General features: G+C 45.9%; 1 protein-coding gene across 4 annotated transcripts in view; it reads left to right on the top strand.

Moving 5' to 3' along the window:
- The window catches only part of TNK1 (tyrosine kinase non receptor 1), an 84559-nt gene extending 67817 nt beyond the window's left edge, over positions 1–16742 (top strand). For all 4 annotated transcript variants that reach the window (XM_083185882.1, XM_083185885.1, XM_083185881.1 and 1 more), the window contains 13 exons: positions 5417–5587; positions 8743–8813; positions 9579–9788; positions 10079–10231; positions 10332–10609; positions 11025–11151; positions 11234–11380; positions 12534–12628; positions 12784–12948; positions 13033–13154; positions 13352–13752; positions 13858–13953; positions 14771–16742. In XM_083185882.1, coding sequence (XP_083042008.1) covers positions 5425–5587; positions 8743–8813; positions 9579–9788; positions 10079–10231; positions 10332–10609; positions 11025–11151; positions 11234–11380; positions 12534–12628; positions 12784–12948; positions 13033–13154; positions 13352–13752; positions 13858–13953; positions 14771–14893 — 2151 coding nt within the window. In that variant the 5' untranslated portion in view covers positions 5417–5424 and the 3' untranslated portion in view covers positions 14894–16742. The remainder of the gene's footprint in view (positions 1–5416; positions 5588–8742; positions 8814–9578; positions 9789–10078; positions 10232–10331; positions 10610–11024; positions 11152–11233; positions 11381–12533; positions 12629–12783; positions 12949–13032; positions 13155–13351; positions 13753–13857; positions 13954–14770) is intronic.
- The last annotated feature ends 849 nt before the right edge of the window (positions 16743–17591 follow it).

Genomic DNA, 17591 nt, shown 5'->3' with positions numbered 1-17591 from the left:
TCCTGTAGGATGTGTATAGGACTGCTGTAGGGACTGCTGTAGGGACTCCTGTAGGATGTGTATAGGACTCCTGTAGGATGTGTATAGGACTCCTGTAGGATGTGTATAGGACTGCTGTAGGGACTGCTGTAGGATGTGTATAGGACTCCTGTAGGATGTGTATAGGACTGCTGTAGGATGTGTATAGCACTGCTGTAGGGACTCCTGTAGGATGTGTATAGGACTCCTGTAGGATGTGTATAGGACTGCTGTAGGGACTCCTGTAGGATGTGTATAGGACTCCTGTAGGATGTGTATAGGACTCCTGTAGGATATGTATAGGACTGCTGTAGGGACTCCTGTAGGATGTGTATAGGACTGCTGTAGGGACTCCTGTAGGATGTGTATAGGACTGCTGTAGGGACTACTGTAGGATGTGTATAGGACTGATCTAGGGACTCCTGTAGGATGTGTATAGGACTGCTGTAGGGACTCCTGTAGGATGTGTATAGGACTGCTGTAGGGACTCCTGTAGGATGTGTATAGGACTGCTGTAGGGACTGCTGTAGGATGTGCATAGGACTGCTGTAGGGACTCCTGTAGGATGTGTATAGGACTGCTGTAGGGACTCCTGTAGGATGTGTATAGGACTGCTGTAGGGACTGCTGTAGGATGTGTATAGGACTGCTGTAGGGAACCTCTTTTGATCCTCCTATCCTGCCTCCGTTCCCCTCCATTCCTACTTATCCTGTTGTTTTTCGTTCGTCCACCCACCTCCTTTTAGTCTGGTAACTCTTATGAGCAGGGCCCTGCTTCCTCACGTACTCACCCTACCTCATTACCTCACCTGTGCTCCTGTCCTGTTCTTCCCTTCCTCTACTTCATCTTCAGTCTCCTCGACAATTTCCACACCTACTTCTGAACTGATGCTGATTTTAGTTCTACCAGCTATACCCCTATTCATACTGTATTTTATCAACACACCCTGTACGTTACCTTGTCATTTGTTTTTTGTTTGCTATGTACGGAGCTGCGGACACTTTGCGGCGCCTTATAAATAAACGTACTACTACTACTATAGGACTGCTGTAGGGACTCCTGTAGGATGTGTATAGGGCTTCTGTAGGGACTCCTGTAGGATGTGTATAGGACTGCTGTAGGATGTGTATAGGGCTTCTGTAGGGACTCCTGTAGGATGTGTATAGGGCTTCTGTAGGGACTCCTGTAGGATGTGTATAGGGCTTCTGTAGGGACTCCTGTAGGATGTGTATAGGACTGCTGTAGGGACTCCTGTAGGATGTGTATAGGACTGCTGTAGGGACTGCTGTAGGATGTGTATAGGACTGCTGTAGGGACTCCTGTAGGATGTGTATAGGACTGATGTAGGGACTCGTGTAGGATGTGTATAGGACTGATGTAGGGACTCGTGTAGGATGTGTATAGGACTGCTGTAGGGACTCCTGTAGGATGTGTATAGGACTGATGTAGGGACTCCTGTAGGATGTGTATAGGACTGCTGTAGGGACTGCTGTAGGATGTGCATAGGACTGCTGTAGGGACTGCTGTAGGATGTGTATAGGACTGCTGTAGGGACTCCTGTAGGATGTGTATAGGACTCCTGTAGGATGTGTATAGGGCTTCTGTAGGGACTCCTGTAGGATGTGTATAGGACTGCTGTAGGGACTCCTGTAGGATGTGTATAGGACTGCTGTAGGGACTGCTGTAGGATGTGTATAGGACTGCTGTAGGGACTCCTGTAGGATGTGTATAGGACTGATGTAGGGACTCGTGTAGGATGTGTATAGGACTGATGTAGGGACTCGTGTAGGATGTGTATAGGACTGCTGTAGGGACTCCTGTAGGATGTGTATAGGACTGATGTAGGGACTCCTGTAGGATGTGTATAGGACTGCTGTAGGGACTGCTGTAGGATGTGCATAGGACTGCTGTAGGGACTCCTGTAGGATGTGTATAGGACTGCTGTAGGGACTCGTGTAGGATGTGTATAGGACTGATGTAGGGACTCGTGTAGGATGTGTATAGGACTGCTGTAGGGACTCCTGTAGGATGTGTATAGGACTGATGTAGGGACTCCTGTAGGATGTGTATAGGACTCCTGTAGGATGTGTATAGGACTGCTGTAGGGACTGCTGTAGGATGTGTATAGGACTGCTGTAGGGACTCCTGTAGGATGTGTATAGGACTGCTGTAGGGACTGCTGTAGGATGTGCATAGGACTGCTGTAGGGACTGCTGTAGGATGTGCATAGGACTGCTGTAGGGACTCCTGTAGGATGTGTATAGGACTGCTGTAGGGACTCCTGTAGGATGTGTATAGGACTGCTGTAGGGACTCCTGTAGGATGTGTATAGGACTGCTGTAGGGACTCCTGTAGGATGTGTATAGGACTGCTGTAGGGACTGCTGTAGGATGTGCATAGGACTGCTGTAGGGACTCCTGTAGGATGTGTATAGGACTGCTGTAGGGACTCCTGTAGGATGTGTATAGCACTGCTGTAGGGACTGCTGTAGGATGTGTATAGGACTGCTGTAGGGAACCTCTTTTGATCCTCCTATCCTGCCTCCGTTCCCCTCCATTCCTACTTATCCTGTTGGTTTTCGTTCGTCCACCCACCTCCTTTTAGTCTGGTAACTCTTATGAGCAGGGCCCTCCTTCCTCACGTACTCACCCTACCTCATTACCTCCCCTGTGCTCCTGTCCTGTTCTTCCCTTCCTCTACTTCATCTTCAGTCTCCTCGACAATTTCCACACCTACTTCTGAACTGATGCTGATTTTAGTTCTACCAGCTATACCCCTATTCATACTGTATTTTATCACCACACCCTGTACGTTACCTTGTCATTTGTTTTTTGTTTGCTATGTACGGCGCTGCGGACACTTTGCGGCACCTTATAAATAAACGTACTACTACTACTACTACTATAGGACTGCTGTAGGGACTCCTGTAGGATGTGCATAGGACTGCTGTAGGGACTCCTGTAGGATGTGTATAGGACTGCTGTAGGGACTCCTGTAGGATGTGCATAGGACTGCTGTAGGGACTCCTGTAGGATGTGTATAGGACTGCTGTAGGGACTCCTGTAGGATGTGTATAGGACTGCTGTAGGGACTCCTGTAGGATGTGTATAGGACTGCTGTAGGGACTCCTGTAGGATGTGCATAGGACTGCTGTAGGGACTCCTGTAGGATGTGTATAGGACTGCTGTAGGGACTCCTGTAGGATGTGTATAGGACTGCTGTAGGGACTCCTGTAGGATGTGTATAGGACTCCTGTAGGATGTGTATAGGGCTTCTGTAGGGACTCCTGTCGGATGTGTAGAGGACTGCTGTAGGGACTCCTGTAGGATGTGTATAGGACTACTGTAGGGACTCCTGTAGGATATGTTCAGGACTACTGTAGGATGTGTATAGGACTACTGTAGGGACTGCTGTAGGATGTGTATAGGACTGCTGTAGGGACTGCTGTAGGATGTGTATAGGACTGATGTAGGATGTGTATAGGACTGCTGTAGGGACTCCTGTAGGATGTGTATAGGGCTTCTGTAGGGACTGCTGTAGGATGTGTATAGGACTCCTGTAGGATGTGTATAGGACTGCTGTAGGGACTCCTGTAGGATGTGTATAGGACTACTGTAGGGACTCCTGTAGGATATGTTCAGGACTACTGTAGGATGTGTATAGGACTACTGTAGGGACTGCTGTAGGATGTGTATAGGACTGCTGTAGGGACTCCTGTAGGATATGTTCAGGACTCCTGTAGGATGTGTATAGGGCTTCTGTAGGGACTGCTGTAGGATGTGTATAGGACTGCTGTAGGGACTCCTGTAGGATGTGTATAGGACTGCTGTAGGGACTCCTGTAGGATGTGTATAGGACTACTGTAGGATATGTTCAGGACTACTGTAGGGACTGCTGTAGGATGTGTATAGGACTGCTGTAGGGACTCCTGTAGGATATGTTCAGGACTCCTGTAGGATGTGTATAGGGCTTCTGTAGGGACTGCTGTAGGATGTGTATAGGACTCCTGTAGGATGTGTATAGGACTGCTGTAGGGACTCCTGTAGGATGTGTATAGGACTCCTGTAGGATGTGTATAGGACTGCTGTAGGGACTCCTGTAGGATGTGTATAGGACTGCTGTAGGGACTCCTGTAGGATGTGTATAGGACTGCTGTAGGGACTCCTGTAGGATGTGTATAGGACTGCTGTAGGGACTCCTGTAGGATGTGTATAGGACTGCTGTAGGGACTCCTGTAGGATGTGTATAGGACTACTGTAGGGACTCCTGTAGGATATGTTCAGGACTACTGTAGGATGTGTATAGGACTACTGTAGGGACTGCTGTAGGATGTGTATAGGACTGCTGTAGGGACTCCTGTAGGATATGTTCAGGACTCCTGTAGGATGTGTATAGGACTCCTGTAGGATGTGTATAGGACTCCTGTAGGATGTGTATAGGACTCCTGTAGGATGTGTATAGGACTCCTGTAGGATGTGTATAGGACTGCTGTAGGGACTCCTGTAGGATGTGTATAGGACTGCTGTAGGGACTCCTGTAGGATGTGTATAGGACTACTGTAGGGACTCCTGTAGGATATGTTCAGGACTACTGTAGGATGTGTATAGGACTACTGTAGGGACTCCTGTAGGATATGTTCAGGACTCCTGTAGGATGTGTATAGGACTGATGTAGGGACTCCTGTAGGATGTGTATAGGACTACTGTAGGGACTCCTGTAGGATATGTTCAGGACTACTGTAGGATTTGTATAGGACTGCTGTAGGGACTCCTGTAGGATGTGTATAGGACTACTGTAGGGACTCCTGTAGGATATGTTCAGGACTCCTGTAGGATGTGTATAGGACTACTGTAGGGACTCCTGTAGGATATGTGCAGGACCACTGTAGGATGTGTATAGGACTACTGTAGGGACTCCTGTAGGATATGTGCAGGACTACTGTAGGATGTGTACCTGTGTGTGGTGGTTTATGAAGCTTTTGTGTAATCAGTGCTGTTTACTTCTTGCGATTATCTCACACTGTACATGTTGATTTCCGCCTGTGTGTTCCTCATTCCTCCCGTGTCAGAACATGCTGTTTCCCACACGTGAGTATGAACATGCAGTGCAGTACAGGGAGCAGGCGTGGCGTGTTCTGTGCTGGTGGCAGTAGGGCTGAGCCACACGCCTATTGCACAGGATGTTTTACATGCTGTATTGTGTGTATACACTGGAGCGGATGTGTTGACTGTACACATGTGGTTATAGAGGGTTATATTAGGCACTGCTCACACAGGAATCCTGACAGTCCATCTCAGAGACACAGAGAGTGAGCACCATAGTGTTATCTGCCACATCTTGCCATATTACCTGGACACATATTCCCGCCAGCCCCTCACTGTCTTCTCCCTGGCACCAGGCGCTGAGATGGTGACTGAGGAGGGTACCGAGTGGCTTCCGTCCCTCCTGCGGGAGCTGCAACTGGACCAGTTTTACCCCAAGATCCGAGATGAGTTGAACGTAACCCGACCGGGACATTTTGATTTTGTGAAACCTTTTGATTTGGATCAGATTGGAATGGGAAGACCAGGTAAGATATACTCAATGTGTACACATTATTCAGACAAAAGACAACTTCCATGTATGAATTGGTTGGCTTCAGAGAAAACCATTACTAGGTATTGGAGATACATGGGAACTGACCACAATATTAATATTCATTTAAATAAATTTGTAAATGAAGTCAAAATATATTAAGAATATATATTGAGAACAAAATATATTTTTACCCCACAAAGTAAATTTTAGTTAAATAAATTAATATTTTTTACTAAAATATCAATTTAGTAATTTATTATTATTATTATTATTATTATTATTATTATTATTATTATTATTATTATTATATTCACAATATTTTATTGTTATTATTATTTTTCATATTATATTGCAAAAAATATTGTATTATTATGTAATAATTGTAATATTATATATTATGTTTACAGCATAAACTATAATATGAATAATTATAAATAACATTAATATATTGAATAAGATTAATTATTTACAAACATTGAAATATCATTTTTGCATTATAAAATAAAATATCAATAAAATAAATCAATACATGAAATACAATACATTATTAATATATATTGTGAAAATAATTACACTTTTGCATAAAAAAAGACATTATTGACATTTATTGTAAACACAACAATATAATGTTTGCACTATAAAATAAAATATCAATTATAATAAAATAAATGAATTAATTAAATAAAATGCACAATTAACAAAATATTGCTATTATTATTATTATTATTATTATTATTATTATTATTAATAAAGTAAAATATAATTTTTAGTTTTTACTAAATAAAATAAAATTCATTATTACTATATATTGTGAAGAGTAAAATATAATTATTGTACCATAAAATTATATAGTATCAGACATTTGGATCTCTTCCTTGCCTTATAAACTTTCCCTAATATTTCTGCTAGTTTATTATTTTAACCATTTTATCTTATTTTATGACCCATTAATTAAATAATACTGTGTAAAACATATTTATTTTTTATTTAATTAAAAATATTAAATTGGTAATGATTTTGATTTAATTATGTAATCATTATATTTTTATGTGTATGTACTATAGCAATAGTTTTACCTGAAGCCAATTCCAATATTTACTTATTGTATGCAGCCTACTCTTGGATACTGGCGTCTGATCACTATCTGTCTTACCATGATTGTTGGATAGTGGGACTTTAGCAATTTATCTTTAATACTGTACTGGAGATTATAATCTTTGATCGTAGAATTTTATTGTTTGGCCAGATTGCAATAGTGGGGTACAAACCTTGATAGCGGGGTCTGTCTTATATCCTGATATTAATAAATAAGAGATCCCAAAACCAAACAGGTACATCACCCATATTTTCCAGATGCCAGCAATTCCTAGGCAATTATAGTCACCGCTATGTATAATTAATGTTTATACAATATAATAAAATGTTCTTTAACTGCCATTTTCAGTGTTCCCTCATTGTTCTGTCTATGTTCAGATAGTGGTGGTGGTGTGGGGAGTGGGGTGGAGTGGGGGAATTATCAAGTGGAAACGGGACACACGCTTCCTAATGGAAAGTGACTTTACTCTCCCTTGTTTGTGTTCTTCCCTGTCCTGCCACCTCTTGCGTGTCACGTGTCTTTACTTCCCATGTCTCACCACCACCTGACCTTATCTCACGGTAAAATGAGGTCACCGTAGTTGATGAGTATATGTAATACCTCAGTCATTCATTCCAGCATTTCATAGGCCCATGTGCCGAAACTCTGCACACTTCCATTCGTATTGCAACTATGCCCATATCTGTAAACAATTTTTATTATGGAAAAAAACTTTTGAGTCACCGGAGATCACGTCTCATCCCATTTGCCATCTTCTGACCTAGCTCTCCAGCCCACCTAAACACAAGGTGGTGCCACCTTATGTTCTGTTATTCTGCACAAGCTATACAAGACCTATTGCCTGCCTATGGGGCAGATGTATTAAGCCTTAACAAGATCAATGCCGGGGTGATAAGGAGAGATAAACGTCCAGCCAATCACCTCCTTACTGACTTTTTTCAAACACAGCCTGTAACATGGCAGTTGGCAGGTGATTGGCTGGACGTTTATCTCTCCTTATCACCCTTGCATTTATCTCTTGGTAAGGCTTAATACATCTGCCCCAGAGTCAGGTGGCCATACACACGCAGATTTATCTTCAGATCTGGCTGGTTGGAACAAAAACCTGGTTATGGATGAGAGCAAATGACAGTTGACCAATTGCTTGGATATGCTGGAAACCTGACAAACTGTCACTCATCCATAACCATGTTTTTGTTCCAACCAGCCAGATCTGAAGATTAATCTTACTAGTGTATGGGCACCTTAAGACATCAGCAGGCAATAGATCATGCTTATCCCCCCATAGGAGATGAAGTAGGTGGAGATAAAGTACTGGTCAATCAGCTCCTAGCTGCCAATTTATCTTCATCACCTTTATCTTTCTCCAATACTTTAGTACATCTGGCCTTGGTTAGATGAGAAGGTAGGAGCAGACCCTAAGGTCATTGGGGGAAACAAAGGGGGAGTGAGATGAGTGGAGCCAGAGGTGCCCATACACTAGTAAGATTTATCTTCAGATCTGGCTGGTTATGGATGAGTGACAGTTTGTCAGTTTTCCAGCATTTCCAAGCAAATGGTCAACTGTCATTTGCTCTCATCCATAACCAGGTTTTTGTTCCAACCAGCCAGATCTGAAGATAAATCTGCGTGTGTATGGCCACCTTTAGGGTTCAGCTCTGGCTCCGCTCATCCCCCTCTATTGCCCCCCCCCCCTAATGACCTTAGGGTCTGCTCCCTACCTTCTCATCTCACCAAGGCCAGATGTACTAAGTCTTGGAGAAAGATGAAGTAGGAGGAGATAAAGTAACAGCCATAAGCTCCTGACTTAGGAACTAATTGGCCAGTTATTTATCTCTGTCCACTTTATCTCTCTCCAAGGCTTAGTAAATCTCCCCCAGGGGACTCTGGACTCGTTATTATAAACATCTTGTAATAATATATTTCATTTCCAGAGGAGGTAATAATCTCTGTCTCCCTTGTGTGGATTCCACCATAGAACAATGTTCTCCTCCCCTAGATACTGCATTGCGCGCCTCTCCTCATCCTTCCGCCATGTTTCTGTATTTCAGGCCAGAGAAGACTTTTTGAAGCTCTAAAGCGGAGGAAGCCTCCGGTGCGGCCCAAGTCCTGGATGTACAAGGTAGGAAGCCTGTTGTAGGGCCGCACAGCCGGTCATATGTGTCCTGTTCCTGGGGATAGATACTGTGCTCTGGGTGGGATTTACGGGCTGAAGGTGAACGAGGGCCCACACATCTGCCCTTTGTATAGTGCATTATGAGTGTGTGTTCATCTGGCCACACAGCGATGATACTGATGACAGAGCCTTGTTGTGTGCTCTGCCTGAAATGTAACAAGTCTTACGAGCTACTGTAAATGAAGTTTGGCACCTGTCCACCGGTGAGTCACACGGCCGCAGGTGAGGTTCCGGGTGGAGCTATTTCACTGGTTATAATTGAACATACCTGGTGTTTATTCATTATTAGTAACACAATGATTATTAAGCTCACATGGGATTGGTCCATCCTCTATACCAGGGTGGGCGGCGCAGTGTGCGTTGGGGGCCTTGCCAGGTTGTCCTTGGCCTGATGATGGGGGGGGGCATAGAGTATTGTTGCACAGAACAATGAGGTTCATTGTGAGAGGATTACATCGGTGTGGACATAAGATCAGTAAGGTGGTCTGTGATTGGCTACTTCAGATCTACGTGACCAGCTGTCAGTCATTCATCACAACGAATAAAATGAGGACTGCTTTATGTCTTGTGCCATATATCAGCTGTTTATTAGATGTAAGAATGAGCCACGAATCTGCCACCCTACTGGTGTTTTTGTGGTGGCACCAATGTGCCCAGGCGTGCACCACAACCGCCATATCAGACTAACGCTCAACTTCTCTTTCTTCACAGATGTTCTCCGCCAGAGGCCCGGACAGTCCCGACTCCCCCACGGACTCCATAACCTCAACGTCCCCACCACCCGGCTTCTCCCGAGGGGACCCCGACTGCTCCCTGAAGTGCCTGATCAATGAGCGGGATCTGAACCTGTATGAGCGGTTGGGGGACGGCTGCTTCGGGGTGGTCAGGAGAGGGGAGTGGAGGATACCAAGCGGCAGGATTGTAAGTATCCCTGGGAATGGGGAAGGGGGGGGTTGAGTGTTAGCTCTGCAGCCTACGCAATTACAGTTACAAGTGGATACAATATTTCAACGCTCTGGAAAAGTGTCTGATACTTAATGTATTTATTTAGGAAATGATTCACTAATGCGTTCCCTTAGTTATAGGACATTAGCGTGAGGCAAGGGAAACCCCGTACCTCTGAGCACCCCCAGACACAGGTCATTGACTATAGGTGTTGGCGATTGTAGAGGAGCCCAGTGTATAATATGCATGTTCCTGTATCCCATCAGGTGAATGTCGCAGTGAAATCCCTCCGCACTGACGCCAGCTCGGACCCAGACGCTCTGGTAGATTTCCTGCAGGAAGTAAATTCCATGTACGCCTTGGACCACCCGCATCTCATCCGCCTGTACGGCGTCGTCCTGGCCCAGCCACTGAAAATGGTGAGTAGGAGGGCAGCTAGGAGCTGATTGGCCGGTACTGTGGGTGACTGAAAGGAAAGGGCTTTTCATTTGGAACTCACCCTTTCTCTCTCTTCCTCAGGTCACGGAGCTGGCACCCCTTGGATCCCTGCACGATACCCTGCGTTCTCGATACGGCGCGTTCCCTCTGCCACTCCTGTGGTCATACTCCATGCAGATTGCATCGGGGATGAGCTACCTGGAGTCCCACAAGTTCATTCACCGGGACCTGGCAGCTCGAAACATTTTAATGACCAGTGAAGAGGTGGTAAAGATTGGAGATTTCGGCCTGATGAGGGCGCTGGCAGGTCACAATGACCATTACATCATGTCTGCCCACCGAAAAATACCCTTTGCATGGTGAGTGAATCAGGAATAAGAGAGGGTGGGTTAATTCCCAGAGGGATCATCAGTGACTCGGGAATCACAGGGGGTGGGTTATTCCCAGAGGGAGAGGGATCACCGGTGTCTCAAGAATCACAGGGGGTGGGTTGTTCCCAGAGGGAGAGGGATCACCGGTGACTCTGGAATCACAGGGGGTGGGTTGTTCCCAGAGGGAGAGGGATCACCGGTGTCTCAAGAATCACAGGGGGTGGGTTATTCCCAGAGGGAGAGGGATCACCGGTGACTCTGGAATCACAGGGGGTGGGTTGTTCCCAGAGGGAGAGGGATCACCGATGTCTCAAGAATCACAGGGGGTGGGTTGTTCCCAGAGGGAGAGGGATCACCTATTGTTCAGGGATCACTGACAAACAAAATTCCATTTACCTTTTAGGTGTTCACCAGAAAGCTTAAAAATTGGCACGTTCTCTCACCCATCTGATGTCTGGATGTTTGGAGTCACCCTATGGGAGATGTTTACATATGGGCAGGAGCCATGGCTGGGCCTGAGCGGGCGACAGGTAAATTGTTGAAAATTAGCATTATCATGAACAACCTGTGTCCAAAGCCGGGATAGACTTGTAACATTCTCTGTCTCAACAGATATTGAGTAAGATTGACCGAGAGGGCGAGCGGCTGGAACGGCCGGATGATTGTCCCCAAGCCTTTTATTCTGTCATAATGAAGTGCTGGGCGGGAAAACCGGAGCACCGCCCAAACTTTAGCAGTCTGATGACCCTTCTACAAGAGGTGAGGGAGCAGTCTGATCTCTCTCATCGCACCTTCTTCTGATGTGTCTGGGATCTATCTCATGTCCACCTTCTTCTGATGTGTCTGGGATCTATCTCATGTCCACCTGCTTCTGATGTGTCTGGGATCTATCTCATGTCCACCTTCTTCTGATGTGTCTGGGATCTATCTCATGGCCACCTTCTTCTGATGTGTCTGGGATCTATCTCATGTCCACCTTCTTCTGATGTGTCTGGGATGTATCTCATGTCCACCTTCTTCTGATGTGTCTGGGATCTATCTCATGTCCACCTTCTTCCTAAGTTCTTCTTATGTGTCTGGGATCTCTCTCATGGCCTCCTTCTACTGATGTGTATTGGATCTATCTCATGGACACCTTCTTCTGATGTGTCTGGGATATATCTCATGGCCACCTTCTTCCTACACTGTCCTCCTGATATGTCTGGGATGCGTCACTCATGGCCACCTTCCTCTTTTGATCTAGGAGACCTCTCTCGTGGCCACATTCTTCCTACGTTCTACTGCTGATGTGTGTGGGATGAGTTTTTCATGGCCACCTTCTTCCTAGTGTCTCTCATGTCCAAAGGGTCTAGTGCAGGGGGGACAATTACTTTGGCTGGGGGCTACATAACAATTTCAGTAAATATTCACGGGCCGCACACAAAATTCATATTACTCCACACGGTATGAGCTAAAATTCTATATATAGAAAAACAGGCCGTCTTACTTGTTTTGTAGGGAGCAGCCATCCCGTAGCACTGAGACAAGAGGAGAGCAGATACTCTCTCTCTGTCTTTCCTCCAAGCAGCCTCCATCCACAGGGCGCACGCTGCCTGGGATCCCGCCTCCTGCAGTCCTGCACAGCCCGTGGCTCAGCCAATCACTGAGCCTCTGGCATCTACCTAGCAGATTACGGGACAGCAGAGCCGTCGCTCAGCTGCCCTGCACTGCTGTGCGGAGCCAGTGGCTTCCCATGTGGAGTGAAAAACATGTCCTCAGCGACACCGCGGGCCAGTCAAGATCGGGTTGCGGGCCGTAGTTTGCCCACCCCTGGTCTAGTGGGTACTAAACTGTTTATCTATCCCTTCTTCCCTGAACTGATGCTACTATATCACTATCTTTTGCTCACTTCACTTATTTTCTCCTGTTACAGGTGAGACCGCTAGAGGTCCGAGTACAGCAAGAGGTGACTGACCCTGCATTGCTGCGACTAGATGTCGGGGACATTGTTACGGTCATAGATGCTGGGTAAGTACTCATTATCTCTGGGAAGGTCCTATATATCCAGCAGAAGGATGTCATTAGTTCCCCATTACAATCCTGTGAGGTCTAGAATGCATTGAGGCAGCTCCTTCTCATCAAGGAATCGGTCTTCTTACCCCTGATTTTCTCTTGTCTTATAGGCCAGACTCTCAGTTGTGGAGAGGGCAGAACCGCCGGACTCTGAAGGTGGGGCAGTTTCCTCCTTCTGTTGTCTGCCCAGAGGACTTAGCCCAGTCTCGGAGCTCAGTTCATTTGTCCAGCAATCTGGGGAAGTTGTCTCTTGGCGATGTGGAAGCGGACAGCGAGTAAGTGTCTTGTTACCCCATAGATACAATGGTGATAGCACCTCATGCTCCACCACCGAGCTCATGAATTTGTGTTTCTTTCAGGAGACGGAACAGAGTTAAGGAAGTTGTGCGGAAAGGTGGAGCTGGGAGTGGAGGAGCTGGGAATGGAGGAGCTGGGAATGGAGGATCTGGGAGTGGAGGAGTGAAACTGCTCCGTATGCAACGTGAGTGTTGGCGTGACTATACGGTCTCTCACCAATGTGGTGGCTTCCTCGGTTCCTTATATATTAGACATATGCTCCTTTCCTTCATAGATCCAACTGTTTCTTTAGCAGAACTTATAGTAATATTTTACATGTCTTTGTCCACTGGGTTTTCTTGGCTTTCTCTCACCTCACAACTCTATCTCTTCCCACCCCAGGTCTCTCCAAGAGCCTTGAATCCCTCTCTAACTTTGGTCCTCAAAGCAGCCCACAAAATCCTCCACCGGCCAGAAGCCGCGGGCGAGATCTAGAGAGTTCACCACCCCGTGACCCATCCCCAAGAAGAATGAGCGACCTTCCCCCACGCCGGATTCTTGCAAATCTTCGCCCCCAGATTCTTCCGAAACCAAAACCGCCAGCTCCTAAGGAAAGGTTCCTTCACCTGCCAAACATGGACTACCCTGCTCAGCAGGTGTCCCGGTCCAACAAAGAGAAGTTCTCTTCCACCCCAGTTTTATGTGGTGGGGATGCCGGCCTAGTCCCTCGCTTAGCACAGGACGGGAAAACGACAGGACAGAGAGGAGCAGGAGAGAGCGATACACAGAGAAAGGTCAAGGAGGTGAGAACATGAATAGTGGTCAAGACAGCTGAGGATCTGACATGTATGATGACTAGTGATTTAGTCCGTATGTTCTCTGTATGACTTTATGTGTCCACGTTACAGGTAGAGGAGCGAGTGCACGGCGTAACGACAGACGAGTGCAGGGACGCTCTGCGCACTTATTCCGGAGACATCACACGTGCTGTCCACGCTCTAAAGGTGAGGACATATATCTGGTCCCCGGGTATGTGGACCATAGATCTCAGGTGTCTAAGTAAATACAATCAATAGGTCTACACCGAAAGTACAGATGGTCAGCAGTTTCAAGAGGTCAACGTGACACATGTTATACCAGCATCTGCGGGATCTATATTATTATATATTATATCTATTGGGAATAGTAACCTTGGCCGTAGCGTGGCAAGGGTAGACGTTCGCACTGTTGGTGGTCACTTAACATGGAATATACATGATGTGGCCTAAAAAAAAAAAACATTGACTATTTTTGTATTGACCATTCTCATGTCAATCCTATTGACCTTTTTTACCCATCGACCTTTTATATACCACGTGTTTGTACTTGTTGACCTTTAGTGTCTGTTGACCTATTGACTGACTACCTACACATTGTCTAAACCCAACATCTCCTTTTTTATATGAACGAGACATGTTTTACATATTCCACTTCTTTCACCCAGTATGGTGAAACCTCTCATTTGGCAGCTTTTGTGTACCAGATCCAGTTTTAGAGCCTCGCATGGTCCATGTGAAATGCTGATATTGACGTGGTTGAGCATATTGACGCCATAATAGTAGCGCCAAAGATTATAACCCGGGCTGACCATCCCGCCAATTTGACCTGGGTTATAAGAAGGGTTAAACCTGGGTCATACTCTGTATGTGGCCGGGTCGAACCCGGGATCTAGATCCTGTGTCTGACCCAGCGTAGCGATATGAAAGGGGAATAACAGTGCCCTGTGTCATCTGCTATGTGTTTTTGCGTATGGCCTCCTATAATACCCTCTCTCCCCCCTAGGTGGAGCAGCTGTACAATGTGAGCCGCCACAGTAAGGAGGAATGCCGCCGAATCCTGGAAAAGTGCCAGTGGAACCTGGAGGCTGCTTCCCGCTATGTCCTACGACGCGTGCTTCCGTTGTGATGGGATCATTGACATTTTCCAATAGAAGATTATTTCCTTGGTGGCTGAACAAAGCTTCCATTATGAGGAGACTGAGGATTGGCCAAGTGCTGCAGCTCCGTGTTCGGATTGCGGAATGTTTGCGCCATTTACAGGACTATGATAATGGGCGCATAGGAAACCTCAAGTTGAAGTCTATCTACAGAATGGTTGGAAGTCTTGGGGCGCTGGTCGTCTCTTCCCTCCAATCACATGCACAGAAAGTCTCGGGTGTTCAACAGAATTTTTACTCTAATGATGAACTCTGGGACCCGAAACCTGAATAATGATCAAAAGGCAGAGGATATAGCAAACAGTGGGGGTACTCCTTTACATGAGGCCCACCATTGTGGGACTGGCATAATGCTTGTATTGTCAATGTCACAATACTTACTGGCAACAATTATCTGATTGTAGTGGATGCTGGACATCCCTGAGATCCATGGGAGAGGCCATGGTGGAGTTTTATGAGATGCCTCTGTGAGGATTGATAGTGGCCATGGTGGAGTTTGGTGGGATTATTCGGGGAGATATGAGAGCGGCCATGTTGGAGTTTGGTGGGATCAGTCTGGGAGGAATGAGAGCGGCCATGTTGGAGTTTGGTGGGATCAGTCTGGGTGATATGAGAGCGGCCATGGTGGAGTTTGGTAGGATCAGTCTGGGAGGAATGAGAGCGGCCATGTTGGAGTTTGGTGGGATCAGTCTGGGTGATATGAGAGCGGCCATGGTGGAGTTTGGTGGGATTATTCGGGGATATTTGAGAGCGGCAATGTTGGAGTTTGGTGGGATTATTCGGGGAGATATGAGAGCGGCCATGTTGAAGTTTGGTGGGATTATTCAGGGAGATATAAGAGCGGCCATGTTGGAGTTTGGTGGGATCAGTCTGGGTGATATGAGAGCGGCCATGGTGGAGTTTGGTAGGATCAGTCTGGGAGGAATGAGAGCGGCCATGTTGGAGTTTGGTGGGATCAGTCTGGGTGATATGAGAGCGGCCATGGTGGAGTTTGGTGGGATTATTCGGGGATATTTGAGAGCGGCAATGTTGGAGTTTGGTGGGATTATTCGGGGAGATATGAGAGCGGCCATGTTGAAGTTTGGTGGGATTATTCAGGGAGATATAAGAGCGGCCATGTTGGAGTTTGGTGGGATCAGTTTGGGAGATATGAGAGCGGTCATGTTGGAGTTTGGTGGGATGATTTTATTTTGCGGAGAAGAGACTGTTACAGTGATGAATGAGAGTCATTGGGTTACATATATCACCTATAAATTTACACTGCAAAACAGTATTTGAATATTTTGTTATTATTAAGGAGCAGTGAACATAATAGCCGTGGTTTATGGTCCGTGGCTTATGGTTCATGGTTTATGGTCCGTGGTTTATGGTTCATGGTTTATTGTCAGTGGCTTATGGTCCGTGGTTTATGGTCCGTGGCTTATGGTCCGTGGTTTATGGTCCGTGGCTTATGGTTCATGGTTTATGGTCCGTGGTTTATGGTCCGTGGCTTATGGTCCATGGTGGTACTTTCAGGATGGTTCTTGTTCTTCATATCAATAGTGTTTTAAGTTTGCTCTGAGGGTACGAGAGAGGTGAGGTCTCTATATCGCTGTTACTGCCAGACATGATAGACCAGTTCTAGAACCTTCAGGGGAACTGCAGTGTGACGTTCCCATCTGTCTGTTATCTCCAAAAACCGGTCTGACTCCATCCGGTATGTACACACCTACCCAGTGTGTGTACAGGTGTATATATGTGTATAGGGCTGTGAATATATATTGTACATTATTACACTTTATACTGTTACTGCTGAGAAGTAATAAAGATTTTACAATATTCCGCATCTCGTTATTGTTGGGGAAATGATGAGCAAGTGGGTGACCGATAAAACAGGGACAAAGGAGAGCACAATTCCTTCAGTGGGTGAATCCCTGGTCTAGACGAGGCAATAGGTAGGAAAGAACTGACCTTAGGTCAGAGCCCTATGGACACATAAGGGTTTCTTTCATGAGGCCCCTTTTTGCCACCTAGTCCAACCCCATAGGGGTTTCTTTATCCAGGAATTTCTCTATCAGTAATTCACAATGGGAACTTCCGCCAAACGTTACTCCCATAAAACGGATAACTCGCCTAGGGACAAGGCCCTATATGTACATAGAGGTTTCTTTAGCAGTCCTTCAGTATTCCTCCCGTAAAACCCGTCCATATTAAGTATTTTATTGGAGATCACATATACATATGTAAAAAACTCAATGAAAAAGTAGGAGCACCCTCAATACCTCATCCGGAAGAGGACAAAGAGGGACAAAGTGCCAGAAAGAAAAATAATTTTTGTATATATGTTTATTGCTTTTTGTGATACTGTGTATATGTGATCTCCAATAAAATACTAAATCTATATGGACGAGTATCACGGATTGCCTGTCTGGGAGGAATACAACATAAAGGCCCGTTCTGCCCACTGAAGGAAAAGTATCTTGTCTTGTATCGAGTGGAGGAACAGCGCTTGTTGTGTCCATTTATTTAGTGACATGTCACAGTGCACAGGAGGTGGTAGTTCCTGAGGATTAGCTGCAGTCTCAGGGGCACATTGTTCTTCCCAGGGCTGTCTTAACATTAGAGAGGGCCCCTGGTCAAAATAAATTATGGGCCCCAACCACGCACCTATGTGCTGCAGTATCGTCG

This window comes from Crinia signifera, chromosome 4 (genome assembly GCF_055691185.1).
Source record: "Crinia signifera chromosome 4, ASM5569118v1, whole genome shotgun sequence".
In the NCBI taxonomy this organism is placed as follows: Eukaryota; Metazoa; Chordata; class Amphibia; order Anura; family Myobatrachidae; genus Crinia; species Crinia signifera.
This window is presented reverse-complemented; position numbering and strand designations above follow the sequence as displayed.